This window comes from Papilio machaon, chromosome 12 (genome assembly GCF_912999745.1).
Source record: "Papilio machaon chromosome 12, ilPapMach1.1, whole genome shotgun sequence".
Lineage (NCBI taxonomy): Eukaryota > Metazoa > Arthropoda > Insecta > Lepidoptera > Papilionidae > Papilio > Papilio machaon.
Genome location: NC_059997.1, coordinates 3,282,105 through 3,301,376, shown reverse-complemented (window position 1 = coordinate 3,301,376; position 19,272 = coordinate 3,282,105). Strand labels below are relative to the sequence as shown.

At 32.7% G+C, this 19,272-nt stretch overlaps 2 protein-coding genes across 2 annotated transcripts in view; one reads left to right on the top strand and one right to left on the bottom strand.

Moving 5' to 3' along the window:
- The window catches only part of LOC106713696, a 31,744-nt gene extending 17,629 nt beyond the window's left edge, over window positions 1–14,115 (bottom strand). Inside the window, exons 1-2 of the mRNA XM_045680341.1 lie at window positions 13,681–14,115; window positions 8,796–8,881 (exon numbers count right to left, since the gene is read on the bottom strand). The gene's annotated coding sequence lies outside the window, so the exon portion shown is untranslated. The remainder of the gene's footprint in view (window positions 1–8,795; window positions 8,882–13,680) is intronic.
- On the top strand, window positions 133–8,544 carry LOC106713799. The gene is made up of 7 exons (XM_014506661.2): window positions 133–659; window positions 1,251–1,347; window positions 1,980–2,056; window positions 2,855–3,040; window positions 3,663–3,834; window positions 4,405–4,484; window positions 8,338–8,544. Exons 1-7 carry the CDS (start codon window positions 380–382, stop codon window positions 8,484–8,486), a joined length of 1,041 nt encoding a protein of 346 aa, XP_014362147.2. The 5' UTR covers window positions 133–379; the 3' UTR covers window positions 8,487–8,544.
- Window positions 14,116–19,272: the final 5,157 nt, after the last annotated feature.

The window sequence follows — 19,272 nt, the reverse complement described above, 5'->3', positions numbered from 1 at the left end:
AAGCGGCGCGGCGCGCGCTCGCAGCGAACACTAGCGCGCGGCCGGTGCGGTGCTGCGGCAGCGCGATAGCTCGCCGTGTAATTTAACTTGAGATAGCGATAGCGCTGATAACGACTTACTCATAACCGACGCACAAACTATGGCTATATAAGTTTTCTTGGATAACTATTTGAACTCAATTAATTATGTTGTAATTAATAATCCATGGATAGATCAAATGCAGTCAGTAAAAATGTACATTACTTTATTTTCAATACTCGATATTCATTAGCGCACAAAAGATAAAACACAAAAAGGAACCCCATATCAAAACAATCTACCGACTTTAAACAAACGCAAACATATAAAGCGAAATACGATAAGATTGTAAATGGAGTGAATGATAAAAATTTCAATAATAAGTAATAATTGGTGTAGTTATAACAGTTTTATTGTTGGCAATTTGAGTGTGATGTGCATAATGGGGCGGTTTGTGTGTTTGTTCATGGCAGTTTTGTGTGTGTCTGTGCTGGGTGTGGTAGGTCAGCGTTGTGAGGTGGCGCAGGTGTGCGTAACCGACTTGAGTGCAAACGAATGCTTCGGCAACCAAGTGCTGCAGCCCAACAGTAGTATATTCGGCTGCTGCCCTAGCTGCCAGCCGCCCTCGCCGGGCCAGCCCGGTACGAACTAATTTGGGATACACCATAATACATTTAAACTATATGCGGGGTCGAAACTTCTACACAAGTCTAAAAATAAACAAGACACATTTAGATTTTTACGCTTTAGTGGCAACAAAGGCCGTAGAACTGACGGTGTGGAGACTTTAGAATTGTCGGGTTCTAATTTATTATTTTTCTATTGATTTTATGTAGAATACATTTTTGGTTTGCTGATTTCGATATTAAATATAAGTTTTATTGTTTCATCATTCAATAGAGACGTAACGTCACCTCCATATAAGGTTTCTTTACTATAATGTGCAGCACCTCAAGTACTAAACAGTTTCATTAAAAACTCTAATATTTTGCTTTCTGCCAAATACTTGAAGATTAACTTGCATACTTTTCACACAACAAATAAAAAGTTTTTTTGAAAATCATGTATTTTAAAATAAAAATAAATACGTCCTTGAGTTTCGAGTGAGAGATGACTATCAAACTGATATTTATGAACCTCTACGCAAATAAATGGAAAATCTCCTTACACGCATATATTTCTAAGAACATTCCCGAAGATTTCGCGTGACGTATTAATATGTTTTGTAACAGGGCCCGAAGCGGAGACGTTGTGCAAGCCGCCCGCAGCCTGTCTGCCGGACGGAAGCTACGCACCGGTACAGTGCAAAGGCGATTTATTCAACGGAAGGTGAGTTACCAATACAGATCCGTAAACCATCGCTAAGCAAAACACTTATATTACGAGCCAATAATTGCTCTATTAAAAATACATGCGTGTTTTTATAAATTTACATATAATTTTCTAAAATACATAGTATTAGAAAATATTAGTTGAATCTTAAACACTAAAGTTATATAAAAGTGTTATTTTGCGGTTGTCCTTTAGCGTCTGTTGAATTTGGAGACAATAGACTCATGTGACCCGTACGTATAAGTACAACAAAGGTTTACGTCTCTCTAAATCAGTATTCACATAACAATGAGATGATTTCCTAAGAATGGAATTTAAATTGTTCAAGTTTACAACACAAGTATGACCAAAAGAATATTGTAAAGATGTGTTATCTGTACAATATATAGATAAAAGTGACTAACTGATATTTTGATCAACGATCAGCCCAAACAACTGGGCATAAAGATTTGATATTTTCACTGAGATAATATGTTACTACGTAGGAGAGAGCTTTTGAAAATTCTCTATGGTCACAAAGTCACGAGAGTCAGGTAATAGAGACAAAATGCATAGTTAACCGTCTCAGTGTTACACCGCACTGCACCAGCCGGTATCTTGTTTACATTACACATTTACTTTGTACACAGATGTTTCTGTTCGGACCAAAACGGGACCAGAATATTTGGACAAATGTGGAGGATCGAGGCGAGTGAAATGACTTGCGGTACGTTACTGATACTCTTCGTGTTAAATTATGTGCTGTATCCTTACATATTTATAGGTATTAGTGTCGTTAAAATAGCAATTGGTGACCTTTCCTCCAAATATAGAGTTGTCAGTCTTGTATGGATATTGAGTATTGAATAAAGTGTTGATTACATACCTTTAGATATATGTACATTATTTGTTACGTTGAATCAAATTACTTTAAGGTAGTTTAAGTACTTTTTATGTTACTTCGAGTTTACATAAACATCTTAGAGGGTTTTTGGCATGGATGTTTATTATACTACTATTAAAAAGACTAATACAACCGATGTAACACATAGTGATTGCTATCTCTTTTTAATAGTATCTAGATAAAACACGTGAGAGTCTGTCTATATTGCAACACTCATGTTTTGCTTTATCTAATTAGTTAACACAAAATTAGCTTTTATTAAAATCGAAGTACATCTTCAAATGTTTATATAATAACTTAAAATACAAATCGTTTGAACACTATAATTACGTAATTTTAAAATTTTTACCTTCCTAACTTCCTCCTACTAACCACGTAAGCGCTATCGAAAATAGTTTTGTATTACATTACCTGTTAACGTGACACGATCTAACATTATGCTTCATTTAACTAACATCAGGTAATATTAAACTTGGATGAATATGATTACAACGATAATAATTAGAAGAAGGGAAATTTAATATGAAGTTGAAATCGCACCGGAATTACGTACATGTAGATCCGTGTTTGAATTTAAAGGTAAAGGAAGTGTAGAAATCTAACAGGATAGTATAATTTCAGCTTGCAGCCGTCGTAGAAAGGAACTGGAGGATTCAGGTAGGAGTGTGGTTAGCTTGCACTGCACACCGTCCGGCGATTACGAGCGGCTGCAATGCGACGACGGCATGTGCTGGTGCGCTGAACCAAAGACCGGCCAGCCCGTCGTTCATCCTGTGCCTGAAGAGGATATGAAACATCTGCCATGCTGTGTGTAAATTTAGCGTTTTTCTATAGTTTTAATCGATAAGAATAAGAATGACCTTAAAGATAGTACACGGCCCAATTCTGTGGCAGATTTGACGGTCGCTCTCTATATGTTATCGTTATCGGCAGGAAAACGTGCTATTCACGAAATGAAAGAAATTTCTTATAGTTTGGTAATGTTACTCGGGTAAAAAGAAATTCTTAAGGGCACATCATTATCTGTATCTGTTCAATTTTCAGCTAACGTTTCTACTTAAGTCGGGTATGCTATATAAAAAGGTTTTACATTCAATCTTGTTGTTAATAGTAATTAAGGCAATACTTATTAAGGCTATATCTTAATAAATAAATTGCACAAAAGGAAGTGAATCAGACTTATAATGAACAACGAACAAAGACCTCCAACTGCACTGCACTTGTTCAAATACAAAACTTCAGTGTAATCGCATGACATCGCACAACTAAAGTCATCTTAATGTTATCTCTTAAATCTAAATGAACTCTATAAAAGGTATATTTATAAGTTAGTTGCTGCATAAACTATTTCACTCCACCATTCGAATAAAAAACCGAAAGCATTTCTAACTTCTTTCGAAACATATATTTTTACCACTGAAAATTACAGATAGTTCTGGTGTGATCGGCGAACAGTATCTCCGAAAGTGTGAAAGTATCGTTCAAGCATTGAATATGATATATAAGGAGCAATCTGAGCATGGTACAAATTTCTTAGGAAATCCTGTCACCTTCTGCGACTATGACGGAAGCTATGGACCTTATCAGATCAGAAATGGCATGTGAGTACGTATTATACTTAAAAAATCGATGATAAAGAGAATACACAAGTGGTTATATCTTTTAGACCGGCCGTTTGAGGATATAAGTGAACATAATGACCTCATGTATAGTGACTTTTGACTAAAGAGTTTCTAATTTCTACGACACACACACGACGGGGATGAATTATTGAATCCTGGTCATTCTCTTAAAAATTGTTATGATTGTAATCCAGATAATTTATTTTAGTACAAGTCTTGTATGTTAAAAAAATTGACTAAAATCTCAGTCGACTGCTACAACTTTCGAGTAAAACGATCGTGAGAAAATTTTGTATTATTTCAATCCAACAAAAACAAACATCTTGTGATGAAAATTTACATAATAATATTTAAATACATAAACGTTCAAGGCTGTTTTTTGTTTAGGTATATACCACCCCACTATTAACCGAAAACGTAATAAATTGAGTTAAATTATTCATCATCATTAGAACCCGTCGCTCATATAGCGAATAACCTAGATTATGTTTCCATTATGTGTTTGTGTTACTATGCATTTCGGTTTGCTTATATGTTTGTATTTTTCAGAGCATATTGTACTGACCGCCAAGGTGAGATTCTTGGATCATGGCAGACGGTATCAAGTGAAATGTCCGGAATGAATTGCAGTAAGTGTAAAATTATCTTTTATTTCAGAGACTTATTGAAACAGTTTGTATAGGAAAAAATGTTAACGAACGCAGCTGCAATAAGAAGAATTAGAACGTATTTTGCCTACATTAAATTGGTATTGTCTATATCTACACATAAAATAGTGAAAACCAATTGAATGGAGGCAAAATACGTTCAAATACAGACAAAAATACACTTTGAGATCTGATTAATCTTTTACATAACTTTTTAAATAACCTTTTTTTAACACTGGGTAATTTATATATAACTAGGTTAATTTAACCCAATTACGGTAAGTCAGTATAAACCAATAACCTTTTGAATCACGGCGACAATTGATCGTAGTCCTTCGTTTACAATAATAAAGTGGCAAGGCCATAAGAATTCAATAAGGCAGTAACAATTTCAATAGCTACTTTTTATAAAAAAAAATTTTTTTTTTTACTTTTCACTTTCAATTACACGTCATGAATTAATAATTTAATAAGTAATAATTATTGCTACGAATGGATTTTTTACTTTGATACAAAATGCTAATTGGCTATTTATAAAGTCGTTAAGCACACCATCGAAAAGTCGATCAGAGATTTCGCGTCAAGTATGCAGACTATTGTACCGTTCACACATGGAGAACTGTAGTACAAGATACAAATTAAAAAAGTAGAACGAATTCCTCTTAAAATAATTTAGCAAAACAAAAAGTTAATTAATTTTTTAGCCACATGAGAGCAAAAGGAACGCATTTTTGGAATTACCAAATTTTTACATGTAACTAAATTGACCCTAATTGCAAAAACATCATTTTGTAATTGCTTCTCTTATTGTGGTACGTATTTGTATAGGTATGTGTAGATTCGCCACGATGCAACAACAATGCCGCCGCTAATTATAAATAAAATAAAATATACATTCATGCAAATTAACTTAAGGTAGGTTGATTGCGTTAATAAAACTTTTTTCACCCATTTAAGTAGGTAAATCTAAGACATGACATCACCATGCGCAAATAGAGCATCCATCCATACAATGATATCCCGATCGAATCTTATTCTGGAATCTACTGATGATCAGTTGCTCACTTTTACTCCTTTTTGCTACCTAGTTGGTAATAATGAGTATCTAAGTCAAAGCTATAAAATACCGTATTAATCGGATTCAATTGAACCAAGAATTGGATTACTTTAGGTAATCAGGATTGCGTTACTGACGCGTTAAAATACGTATCAACTGTATTAATCCATCGCCGAGGATTTATGACAATTAGCATTATGTATTTTAATACAAAGTAAATTATTCAAGTCGTTTCAAGTCGTCGTTAAAAACATCGTCCCTTTTTTTGCACACTGCGTACCACAACAACATGGAAAAGTTTGCAAGCACGAAAAATACTCTACAGATTCGTAAACAAACATTTGCATCGATTTAAATTCTAATGTAGAGCTTGAAAAACAACAACCAAATCAATAACATCCCAGCCCTGACTATGAGTTTTCTTACTCAATATATACGATTAGTAACAATGGTAAAAGTACACGTTTCTATATAACGCGCGACTGTATCGAGAATTCAAGTTGTCATAATGATCACCTTCATTTAGGGATGGCAAAAGAAGCAAATACGATTATTCTGTCCTGTAATAAAGTGGTATTTTTAAGGACAAGCTTGTTTCTTCGGTAATATATTTGCAATTCTGGTGAGATAAACGGAAGAACACGAATACCGTTAGTGCGCACACGCAGCGCGACCGGTCGCCGACCGTGACCCCATTACCGACATACACAGTACCTGATTCCATTCATTCCACAGCACACCACTCATGGAATGTCAAGAGAATGTCGCCAATCGAAACTCTTACCGAATTCAAGAGCGATCGCGATTTACATACATAGTCGATACATTTTCGACAACACAATACTGACACTGCATAGTATATTCAAGGATAAGTCGCTTTACTTCGATAACATTGGGTTATCATTTACAAAAAAATGAATTTAATTCCCCTTACATTATTTTAATTATTTAGCTTATTACATTCGGAACGAATATTGATTGAAATATTAAATAAGTTACTTAATAATAAGTTTTTCTTAACATAATTTTAGAAAATACATACAAACATAAGAATGTCCATTTGAAAGACATCAGCAAACGAACACAAAAGTAAAATGAACCTAAAATTAACCTTAATACCTAAAACCATTAATATACAGCTTAATTACACATATTGAGGTTATGTTTTACGCGGGAAAAGTACGACAAAAACTTAATACATTACCATGGTCTATTTACTAATGGATTAAAAACAAAATAAATGTGTTGTGATGAACTAAAGATATCCATTAAATAATTATTCTAGTGTTATTAAGTTTAGAACACTAGCTGCAAGATTCTGACCCTCACGCCATTCATCGTATATAATCTAATCAAAATTAATTTATTAACCTTAATTAATTATTGTCAAATGCAAAAAGAATTAATTAACTCTAATAACTACTCCCAGAGTCTATAACTTAATTTTTCTGGTGTATTAAAATAATACAGATTTTAATTGTATATTCTTCTATTATTTAATAAGGCGTAAACTGTGATATACCTGTTTCTAACTGCCTCGTCGATACATATCGGTACCACATGCGGAGTCGAAATCCAAAATTGGCAATACCTCACTCGGTCTATATTAATAAATCGACTTATATTATGAAGCATTGAGTACGTTTCATAACATTGTTTACTATAAAAATTGATAATCAATATGCTGGTTTCATTTTTCATGTGTAAAAAACGAATGTATTCCTTATTTTCAACGGCAATAGCTTAATGTATAGACGATTGATTTACGATCAGTCGTAGATTGCGCTTCCGCTTGGATTTTGTAATAAGTTTTAGGGCATTTCTTGTTTGTTACATTAAAAGTATAATGATTAAAAATAAAGTCTGCCGAAGAAAGTACCTAATCACGTCATACTTTTACTTATAATTATTTTCTTCACCAATATAGTAGGCAATAACTTTACCAATTGCATAATTAATTATACCGTTGCATTCCACACGAGTATGCGAAGGCTTTCACAGTTCGAAATCGTCAAACTAGCATATCGAAGATAAAGCAGCTTGCATGAAAGTGACGATACAATCACCAACACGTGAAAATCAATGACTATTTGACGTGTTTTTACACCTTTAGTCTATGCTTTCTTAACTTTTATTGATGTTTGTTATATTAACATTACTCCGAGAAGAAATTAAAGTTCTGTTCTTTGAATTTCTCATATATAAAATGAGTTCAACACCTGTTGTCTAAAGGTTTTTATAATCTCAGGGAAAGAGGGCTATTATAGTATTAAAATTTGTTACATACTCTAAGATCCCACATAATACTTATGTAGAAATCTCATAAGTAATTACGGTGAACGCTTAAGTTCGGAAGAACCATATATCGACCGGATTAGTGACGTATTTGAGTGTCTATAACCGTGAGTTTTCACTGCCTAAACACATTTACAAAAATATATACTTGTCTCTCGTTTTCAAATAGAATGAGAGCGATGACAATACGTTTCTCGACAATTCGTACGACAGTGAAAACTTGTGATTTTAATATGTGTTACAAGTGTGTAACATTTTACGGTTAATTAATTTTGAAAACTGCAATGTGTAGATGTCATTAGGTAACAGCCAAAAGAAACTTTTTGGCTGTTACCGTATTGTATTATGTTTGTCTGTCAATCAATCAATCTCTTGGGTTAATGTTTGTCTGACATGGAATCTTTAATTCGTTAAGATGAATATCGTAAATAATATAAGCCGATGGAAAGATACTATTATGTGTTGATGCGTTGTTATTCACAGATTGTGCAAGAGACACCATGATGTATTTCCCGGAGCGTGGCATGACTGTGACAGAAGTGTGCCTGGCGAACGGCAACTACCGACGGAACCAGAACGTCGGAGATGTGCTCTACTGCGTCGACACCGACGGCTACCCCATAGATTGCTAACCGAATGGCCTACTGACATCTGCACTAGCCGTGTCTTATTAGAGGATACATTATTTATCCTATTTATATTAATACTATACAATAATAAATTTGTAATTTCCTAGTACTTGTGCATTTATCACTTAACATCAGGTATTCAAAATAACATAATACGATGACTTTTAGTCACAAGTTTATCTTCACACAGGAAGACATAATACCACATCAGGATGTGGTTATAAAGGTGTGTTAATACAGGTAGTCGGGGTAAATGGTAATTATAAGTTAAGAATGTGTGGATAGGGTAGGGCAACAAAAGTTGATACGTACTGAACAAGTGGCAGGCCGCAGTTCGCGGCGCAACGCGTGTCACCCGACGCCGCGCGCCCGCCCGCTCGCTGCGCGCCCTCTCCCATCTGTAAAAAGCGTCGGATTACAACTACGACAACCACGTACACAAACCATCGCTCGGATTCATACAAAAAAATTGCAGAAAATTTTTGACCCTAGCAAACTTATTATTAGAATCTTTTAACATAACAATAGGACTTAAAGATATATTTTATTACTTTTTCGTAGTTTCAAATATGTGAAAACTATTCAATATATAAAAGATGTTCCGTAAATCGGTATTAACGTGTCTCCATATTATATTTACCATCGTTCATCTTCCATCATATGCGTTCCTTCAGGATTTTCAGAGTGATTCAAAAACGTTTTTTATAATGTACGAGATGAGCTTATATCGCTTCAGGTGTAGTTCTATTCAAAGCACGGATGCTTTCGTCTACTACTCCCCGAAGTCATTGCTTTTATTTTCCAACGCTTGGAAAACGTCTTTAATTTTTTCAAAATAAACACGATACCAAAGAACTTGTTACGTCTTAAGAAGTTCGAGTTAGTGGTTAATTTATTTACGGAAATACCTGTGGCATAGGCCGACACTGAATAGCTTGAAAGACCGTTCGACTTTATCTAACAGTTTATTTACTTGCATTAATTTATATATTTTCTTTACATGAATCGTCACGTTTAAACATGAAAATGGAATAGAATGCACATAGATAATATTAATATTATTTTAAATATTATATTACACTAAATATTGCACTATCCGATCTTATAGGATTTTAATGTATTGACATTTTACTTTACAAAGCTTAATTAGTAAAGAGTTTTAAGCTAACCCTAACATAGAACTTTTTCCACCAACAAGACCAGACAGTAGTAATTACAAATCCAGCATTTTACTAATAAATTAAAAAGAACAAGGTCGTCGTCAAATCTAGGAGAAATTTACAAAGATGACGGTAAGGTTTTTTTCATGTTTTTGTGTAACATTGTCTTGGTGTTAACGCATTCAAATAATAGAATGTTTACCGAGCCACCTCATAAATATTACACGTTTGTGGACAATTTTGATTAACGTTCGTTATTATTTTACACAATTTTTTTGCACTTCAAAAACAATATTATGGTAATAATGTTCATATGTACGGATGACGAAGTAATTTTCCCCGACCTGACCTACAATCGATATTTCCATCAGTAAGTCATGCATGAAGTTGCCAGCTATTTTCGCAAAGTTGCACAAGCAACTTTCACAATCCCAGTGCGAGTCTATTTTGCTATCGGAAACCAATTATCTCCGCTGCAAAATATATTTCTATTCATATTTACTGAATTCATCTCGTCTTTTGTCATCTATTTTCCGTCTAGAATAAAGAACAAACGATCAACAGATAATTGGTTATTATATTAGACTTACAATGGCTTAACTCTTCTTAATTGAAATCTATAATATATTAATTTCAAACTATATCTTCTCTGACGCAAATGAAACGACCTTCCCCTATGTTTTTTACGATACAATTAAAACAAGAGTATCTTTGTGCGCTGTTAAGAGTTCGTTTTTAAAGAGATGCAAACACTTTATCTGAAGCTAATGAATAATGAAAGAAGATGTTTCTTGTCTCTATCGCCGTGCATCTAGCAAGAATTAAAAAAAGTCCCATGATATTTTGCCACCTCAATATACATATTATAACAAGTAACCTTGACTCTATATTCCCAATTTAGAAAAACTTTTGATATCACCATCGATAACAGAAGTTTGGAAAAAAAATATATGAAAAGATTTATTATGCGATCAAAATATCACGGCTACTTATGAAAAGTATCTTTCTTTAAAGGTCAATATTTTATGAGCCCTTGTCACCTATATGTCACGGATTGCTCCTTAACTTTTTGCCAAAAGGTGACCAAGTGATATCTATATTTCAACTTTTACCTTCAAACCAATATCAGTTATATGAGACCGAGAATAATTTAAAGAAAAATAAATTAAGTTATTCCAAGAAAACATTTTTTTTTCTAAACATTCTTGTCACTAACATACGTCGTTACGTTATACGTCGCCGCCTACTGCGTGGTAAGTAAAACTATAAGTCGTAAATTTGTAATTACTTGAAACCGTGACTCTCACAACAATGTACTATTATTATACCCAACAAAGTTGCTTTATACGAATTTTAAAAAGAAAAAACTAACATAAATTTACTTTAATATTTTAACCATCGCATCGCTGAAAAACATAGGCGACATTCAAAGCTATATCTCACTGTCTAATTTGTGTGTTCATCATGAATATCTACGTCGTTCATTTAAAGAAATTCACGTAAATACAACGCCCCGCTTTTATTTCGGTGGGCACGGAATGTGTTCATTTTCACTTTGTACGTAGGAACTTAGATATAAAATGTGTGAAAGTAAACTACAAAAGCACAAGACATCCTATTAACATCTTGAACATTTTGCGTTTAATAGTAAATAAACAAATCTAAAAAATGACTAGTATAACTACAGTATGTACTCTATTACGGCACCAACCTTCATTTTGACACCTCACGATTAATCAAGCGTAGTTTTTTTTGCGCGTTGTTGATTTGATTACGACACCAATGGAACCGTAGCTCCGTAATATTTCCACTTAGGCAAACAATTAGTAAGGGAAGCCATATAAATGATTTGGCATTCGTAAAGGGCGAGCAAAAGGACCCTTCAATAAAAAAGCACTAACCCTAGACCTATTATTATTATGAACAATGTCATTAACCTCGTCATTTAATAGAATTCTTTTTTTACCACTAGTGCACAATATCATTGGCTTCCTATTTGTGAAAAAGACCAAAATAAACTATCATAAATAAAGGTTAGAAGCCATATTACGTTGTGTTGTATTAAATATTGTTGTAACTATCTCTACGTAAATCGGTGTAAAAGACGTGTAAATTTATTTTATGGCAATGTAATATAAAAATGTGGTAGCATCAATGACGACTTTTAGATTATAACATGTCCTACATGTATGTATTATGGAACATTAACTAGAGCGCTAGCATTAGATATGAGAGCGGCGTAGTTTGTACGGCAGTCATTGTAAAGAGCGAAGGGTGCTCAATATAGGGTGGGCTAAGGGGCGACTCCTTTCCACTTGGACACGTCACAACCGCCCTCGACGGTGAGCGAATGAGCTACTGATGGTCCGACATCATCTATTTTAAAAATGACGAAAAAAAATAAAGTTTGCATAAAATAACCAAATTAATTTGGACTTAAATTTGAAATCAAATTAACGTAAAATTATATATGATTGCAGTAACAAATGACATGCAAACATTAACAAGCTTATCATTGCTTTATCTGTTTGTGAATGTGTAATGTTTATTAAAAAAAAACTATAAATAAATCTCCTTTACAATTATTTACTATACATTACTTCCTATTGAAGTACTGAATTGAAATTAAAAACTACAAATTAAACCTGACTTTATCCTTTAACATAACTCAACTTTTACGTCAAAATTTGAAAATACCACAATATTTTTAGAATCTTTCACATATATTACCTTATTTTTAGCTACCTATATTACATAATTAAAATCATCTTTATCTCATATCTAGATGTAGCATATAACTGCATCCTGTTCCAAATTTCTTCCTGATTTGATTTCCATTCTACAGTTACACGGTACATTGTGTGCATCATCTATGAAACCATTTCTTCGTAAATATTAGTAAGATTATTACAATTTTACACCATTTCATATTTAAACAAGAAATAGTGTAACAGCTCCCTTCTATACTGAGTACTGTTTGTTTAATTTAAAATGTGATTTAATATTTACTGAAAAACTGTTTAAAAAGTAAAACATTTCTGACACATATTGTACAAGCAATACAAATACATCATAATCATCATTATCATTTGATCTTGTGTAGGAAATATTAATATATTTTTATATAACATACAAACACTACAATTCTATTAATTGAAACATTTAAATAGATAATCAAAAATCAATCAATGTGAATATTTTGTTTGATTTACACCAGGGGTCCTAAGAAAACCTGAGACCTGAGAAATAGGTTTCCAAACTGTATTATCACATTAAAATTATTATAAGATACAATTACAAAATGCATTGAGTTTAATAATATTATTAATATTAACTGATATCTTTTACATCAATATCAGAATGAAATAATAACAGAAAAAAACAATTTCCATTAAAATCAAGTAGGAGAGTAACTTAATTTGGCTTTAATGAAAATGCATCCACCATGAGCATGAAATTATAGGCAACAGCTAGTTAGGTACAAAAAATGTCATGTCTATAGACATATGACAGAGTATCTAAATATAGAAAAATATGTAGAAGAAATACAACCATTCACTGACATTTTACCATACACAACATGTGAAAATTTGTGTGAACTGTAAACCTATTGTAATAAACATAGAGATTTTTAATGTTTATTACTTCTGAATGTTGTAATTAGAAACATTGAAAAATATTTAAAAAATAATAAATCACCAATTATTGAGACATAGGTCAACAGTTTTTGCATAAACACATAAAAATATACAAACCTTTTCTTTTTACAATATTACTACAGATATTAACTTTAAAAAAAAAATGTTCCTTTTAAACATAACCATTATGATTTTTTTGGAATTATATTTACAAATTAAATTGACTAATTATTTAACTGAATAAAAGTAAAAAATATTTTATGTACTATTTGTATGGGGACACTTACTTAACTGTAGGTAACTAAAGATAACTAATTAACGTACAAACGACTCATAAACATAATGTAAGTTTAATTTCTAAGGCTATAAAAATAAATAGAAAAGAAAACAGATACTGACCTTATAAAAGCGTCACGTTTTCTCCACCTTGATGCGATCCGGTTTGCCACATCAGTGCCAATTCGTACCACATATTAATGAAATAAATGTATCACAATATTGCACTTTCCACAATATCCAATATTTCTCTGGTATACTACTAAAATCAAACCGCACGCCCACAATCTACAATCAGTGCGTACACCGAAACAAACAGCATTCGGAAGCTTATTTTATACAGGCATATGAAACGTCAATAATCCAGGCCAGCTCCGAAGAAAACCAAATTTTAAGCGAAAGTATGATGTATTGATATCAATTGAAGCAAATATCTTTGATGATCTAAAAATGTGACAGCGTACATTAAACGAAAAAAAAAATTACAACTGAAACGTACGAATTCTAATTTTTCACAAATCGGTAATTTCCAACCAACCACTCACTACACTGCCATAATTTTTTAATGCTGCCTAGGGTTGCCCGTTCTGGTGAATGTATGTTGATAATGTCGATAATAAAAAGAGTAACAATGAATATAATTCTGTTTCAAATAATATTTTGATATGTATATGTGTCAAAATAAATTTGTATAGATTTATAACAGATTTAAAAATAATAAAAGCATTCAATAAATTATTCGAAAGAAAAATATGACTTTTCTATGTTGTTACAACATCAGCTTCTCAATATTGATTACATATTATCGTTGAAAAACGGCTTTATGGCATTTTTGTTGAATGTTTATTTAATCTAAAAATTATAGGTAAAAAGCATTATCACTCCCAAGTACGGTTGGCGAAAGACAGGCGGAAAGCCGTAAAAATTAATCTCAAATATTAAGCGTTATAAATCCTTGTGCGCCGACCCCACACTGCCAGGGAGATGATCAAAACGCATCATAAAAACGATGTAATGACCTGTAAAAAAACAATTATTGTCCAACAAAAGGTATCGATATGTCGAAATACCAAATAGGTACGCCCCTATCCAACCGGCATGAGTACAGATACAAAAACTAAACGTCAAACAAAGAATAAAATCGTAGGATATATTTTTTTTAATACTATCTGTATAGAATTTAAGAAAGAAAGGTTTTACAAAAATAGTTTCAAGTTTCTTACTGTACTTCAATAATATTTTTATTGTATAAAGTTTAAGTTACTCTTATTGAACTTATCTATCTATATATATAAAAGAAAGTCGTGTTAGTTACACTATTTATAACTCAAAACGGCTGAATCGATTTGACTGAAAATTGGTGGGGAGGTGGCTTAGAACCAGGAATAGGACATAGGATAATTTTTACCCCGTTTTCTATTTTTTATTCCGCGCGGACGGAGTCGCGGGTAAAAGCTAGTTTTATATAAATTTGACCTGATCACCACTGTGGACGTTAACTACCTAATCACTAGGCTGTAATAAAACTCACTGATTATACCTTTAGCATTCTCCAAACTCCATGTGGGAAGCCCAAACACCCCCAAAGAGGTGCTGGCACCAGTATGCCGCCCTCGTGATCTAAGTAACAGGGGACATCTTTTTATCTATTTATTGAGATTTAAATAAGCGGAACTTATAATCTGATAAAATCATATCCTCAGAGATATTTGAAATGGTGCTAGGTGCATGTGTAGGAAGGCGAAAGACGTTATTTTTAGCCGACTTCAAAAAGAAGGAGGTTATCAATTTGACTGTATTTTTTTTATTTGAAATAAAAAATAAACACACTAAATCAAAACTCATTCTGTACGAACTGCGTGATTGTGGTCATCTGCTAGCTAGCCAAGTTTAATCAATATTTAAGATCTACATAAAACTATTAGGCTAGTTAAATTAACCTTGTTAAAATAAAACCAAGGAGCTGTTGTCTAATATCGCAAGTCTATTATTTCAGCATTACAACTTATGAGTTCATTAACAAACATGTTCATAAAAGACAAGATATTTTTTTTGTTTAAAAATTCTTCATTAGCAATTGGAATACAAATCATTTGATTTCATACAATATGAGCTATAGAATTATAGACCGAAAATTATTTGCTGTGGTTCTTTAAGTCATGAAATGTTCTACAAAATAACACAGCATTTTTTCTGTTTACGCCAACGCGATTCCATCGATCGTGTCCGCATAACTTTGCGCATTCGTTTTTTATGCGTTTTATGTGATTTTTTGTTACTCATTCTGGATTCTTTGGACTGCAACCTGGCGCAGTCGCAGGGCAAGCCCCCCCTGCTGACATTTGCGGAGGCGCTGGGACATTTCCTCTTGCGTTTGATACATTTCTTGTAGCACTTGTCCGGTTCTGGGCACGGAGCGGGCCGGGGTCGGTGCCTGTGTACGCTACATGATGGTGCCGATACACAAGGTTTCAAACTCTTAAGCGAGTATGTAGCTGAAATTATAAAATGCTTTTTGTCAATTTTGAAAATTGAAATAAACATTAATAGCAAAACACTCACTAAAAAAATATTAATAAATGTTGATCGAAAATAGGAAATGTATTAAGGTTTAAAGAGAAACGAATTTTGAGTTTTGCTATTTTTTATTTCAGTAATAGAATATGTTTAAGGAAATTTATAATCTGAATATTCTGCATGCTATTGAACATATTATGAACAGAATAAAATAAAATTCACACAAGTGTAAATATATAAATACAAATAACCGAGTATGTGTTGTAAGTAACAACTACAGTGAAGAATTTACAAAATTTCACAGCACTTTTTCTTCTTAAGTCGACCTCTATGTCCTTTGCCGGCGCAGCATTCGGTCTTGGACCGCGGCGTGCCTTGCTTCCTTAAATACTTGATGTAACTGTGACTTCCCGTCAATCTATCTTTCTTTCTTAGTTTTGCTTCTTTAGATTTCCTTTTTAAAAATTTTTCGATTTGCTTTACATTTCTTGGATTATCAGAACCCTTGAACCTTCCGCAACTACTACATTTTGTTTTCGATTTTGTTGCCATTATAGAGAGGGCACTCTGACAGTGTCTTATCCCTTTGGAGGTGGTTCTTCTTAAACATTTTTCGGGATTCTGGCATGGCGGCGGTGTGGGATGGCATCGCACTGGTGCGCAGGAGGCTGACGGAGTGCACGGCGGGTGGATTGCAGGAGCCATCGACGAGATTTTACTCTGCAATAAAAAATCTGCATTAGTAAAAGAAGATATTTAAAAGAAGCCATTACTGCCACTCATGTAATTCATTATAACCTACATAAAATTGTTGAACTTACCTATAGTTTTAAAACACAAACATTTTTATTGTCCCGTAATTGGTGAAAGAATTCGTCAAAAAGTTTTAACGTTTATATTCGCGGTTAAAGGTAATATAGCATGAAGGAGTACTCACAATATTTACTCATGTTATATTGCCACCTTTGATAATTTACCCAGACCTTGCTCCAGCTTCAGTTTTTACACTATAGTTAAAAGAAAAAATATTTTTAAATGATTTTTGCTGTCAAGTGTGAAAACCAAATACATGTAAACGTTTAAACTATACCAAAATATTACGGGAATTAAATACTAAATTTAATTTTTGTATTCTAATTCCTATCGCACTACTTTTATACAAAGATCCTATTTGTATTCAAGAGAGGAAACCCAAAAACTTATATAGAAGGTTTTTCTTCTACTTTGAGAATTTAAATAGGTAAACATCATAAAATATATATTTAACAAGACACACACAAAACTGAACACAACAAAAATTCTGTATCACATGAAAGAGCTTCAAGGGTTAATGAGTGGCAGTTTTAGGCTTCTTTCTTATAGTTGTCAAAGTACGCTTGTATAATATGGTTTGAATTTGGTTAACACATAATTACGTAACTTACCCATAATAAACATGTTCAACTATAGTTACTGTGTTACGAACAGTTTTTTATCATAATTATTAATTTATTTATACTTTTAGATTTTTAAAATGATTGACATAAGATTTTTCATGATTGTCTTTTTTATATTTTACGATGACTTTGTCAGTAATCTTCTTACAGCGCTGTTTAAGATGGACAGTAAGCAAAGCGTTTTTAGGTTTTATAACAATTTTTTTTCCTATGCGTTCCGCTAATCTTGGCTTCGCAATCCAGTTACAATTTTTAATACAAAAAAATTTTAATTGATGACATCCATCAAGATTTTTACAAGTGTGAACTGCCTTGTCGCACTACCACACATGGGCGTCGATGGAAGGGCCTTCAATCCCCATATATCCACATAGATAAAGCAAAAACTACTTGCATTATCTTAAGAGATTGGACTACATGTGAATAAACGCTCCCTTTGGATAAAAAAAAGAATTTTTATTACTTGCCACCATAGATCTAGCTTAGACCATCGGCTGGCGACGCTCTTGCCGCAAATCATGGTCCCGCCATTCCAGATGGTAACTAGGTGTTGTCGAATTACCTTTAAGCGTGGTTTGTTTTATTATTTGTTTATTTTATTTATTGAAAAATTTACTATAATGAATCGGTTTCCGCCGTTGAAGCTAATAGTAACTTATACTTTCGTCCATCGAAAGACTTATTTTTCCATCCGTTTCATTTAATTACACCACTCCTAAATAAATGCTTCCCTTGTTTTTTCTATTTTTAAGATATTTACACACAATTAAAAATTATTGCATTTACGTTCTTATCTTACTAATATTATAAACAGATGGATGGATGGATGTTTGTTTGAAGGTATCTCTGTAACTGCTCAACGGATCTTGATGAAATTTGGCACAGATATAGAACATAGTCTGGAAGAACACATATGCTACTTATTACGTTTTTTTTTTAATTCCGCTTGGACGGAGTCGAGTAAAATATATTTTAGTAAAAATCAAAACACATATTTTCATTAATTTATTCGCTTTATTTTGAAATAAAATATCTTAATAACAATAAGATAAAAAACTAAAAAGTGCCACTTCAATATAACACGTTATCTTGTGTACGAAGCACCTAACAATTTTAAAGCAGACACAAAGTAAAATAATAATTTGGGATATCACATTATAATAGTCTCATATATCAAACTTTTATAGTAATACATTTTTTCTAACAAAACATACATAGGTTCTTAGATACTAAAATTATATATCTTTTCCACATAACATCATCAATACATAGTATAAAACAAAGTCGCTTTCGCTGTATGTCCGTATGTATGCTTAGATCTTTAAAACTACGCAACGGATTTTGACGCGGTTTTTTTTAATAGATAGAGTGATTCTTAAGGAAGGTTTGTATGTATAATAAATGCATAATATAGTAGAGAAACACTGATAAATTTAAAGGTTTCTAATGTGAACGTTGTGTATAAGGACATTCTGTAGTAGGTATATTTTGCATTGCACCCGTGCGAAGCCGGGGCGGGTCGCTAGTATATCATATTGGTAACAGTTTTTTCTTATAAGAATTGCTGCGTTGAATAATTTTAATTCAAACGGTCGTCAACGATTGATTCCTCCTAATCGATTTAAATAAACGATTTTAGAGCAATTAATAATATAATATATAAGAACCTATGTATGTATTTAAATTATTTATACACATAACTATATACTTCATTTAATATATTTTTACCTTAAATGGATAAATACTTCAAATAACAATACGA

What these genes read in the sequence shown, in the direction of transcription:
- LOC106713799 (XM_014506661.2), top strand. Translation starts at nt 380, where the DNA reads ATGATAAAAATTTCAATAATAAGTAATAATTGGTGTAGTTATAACAGT. An exon ending in GGCGATTTATTCAACGGAAG is followed by an intron (nt 1,348 to 1,979) that starts GTGAGTTACCAA and finishes CTTTGTACACAG; the next exon opens with ATGTTTCTGTTCGGACCAAA. An exon ending in TATGAAACATCTGCCATGCT is followed by an intron (nt 3,041 to 3,662) that starts GTGTGTAAATTT and finishes TGAAAATTACAG; the next exon opens with ATAGTTCTGGTGTGATCGGC.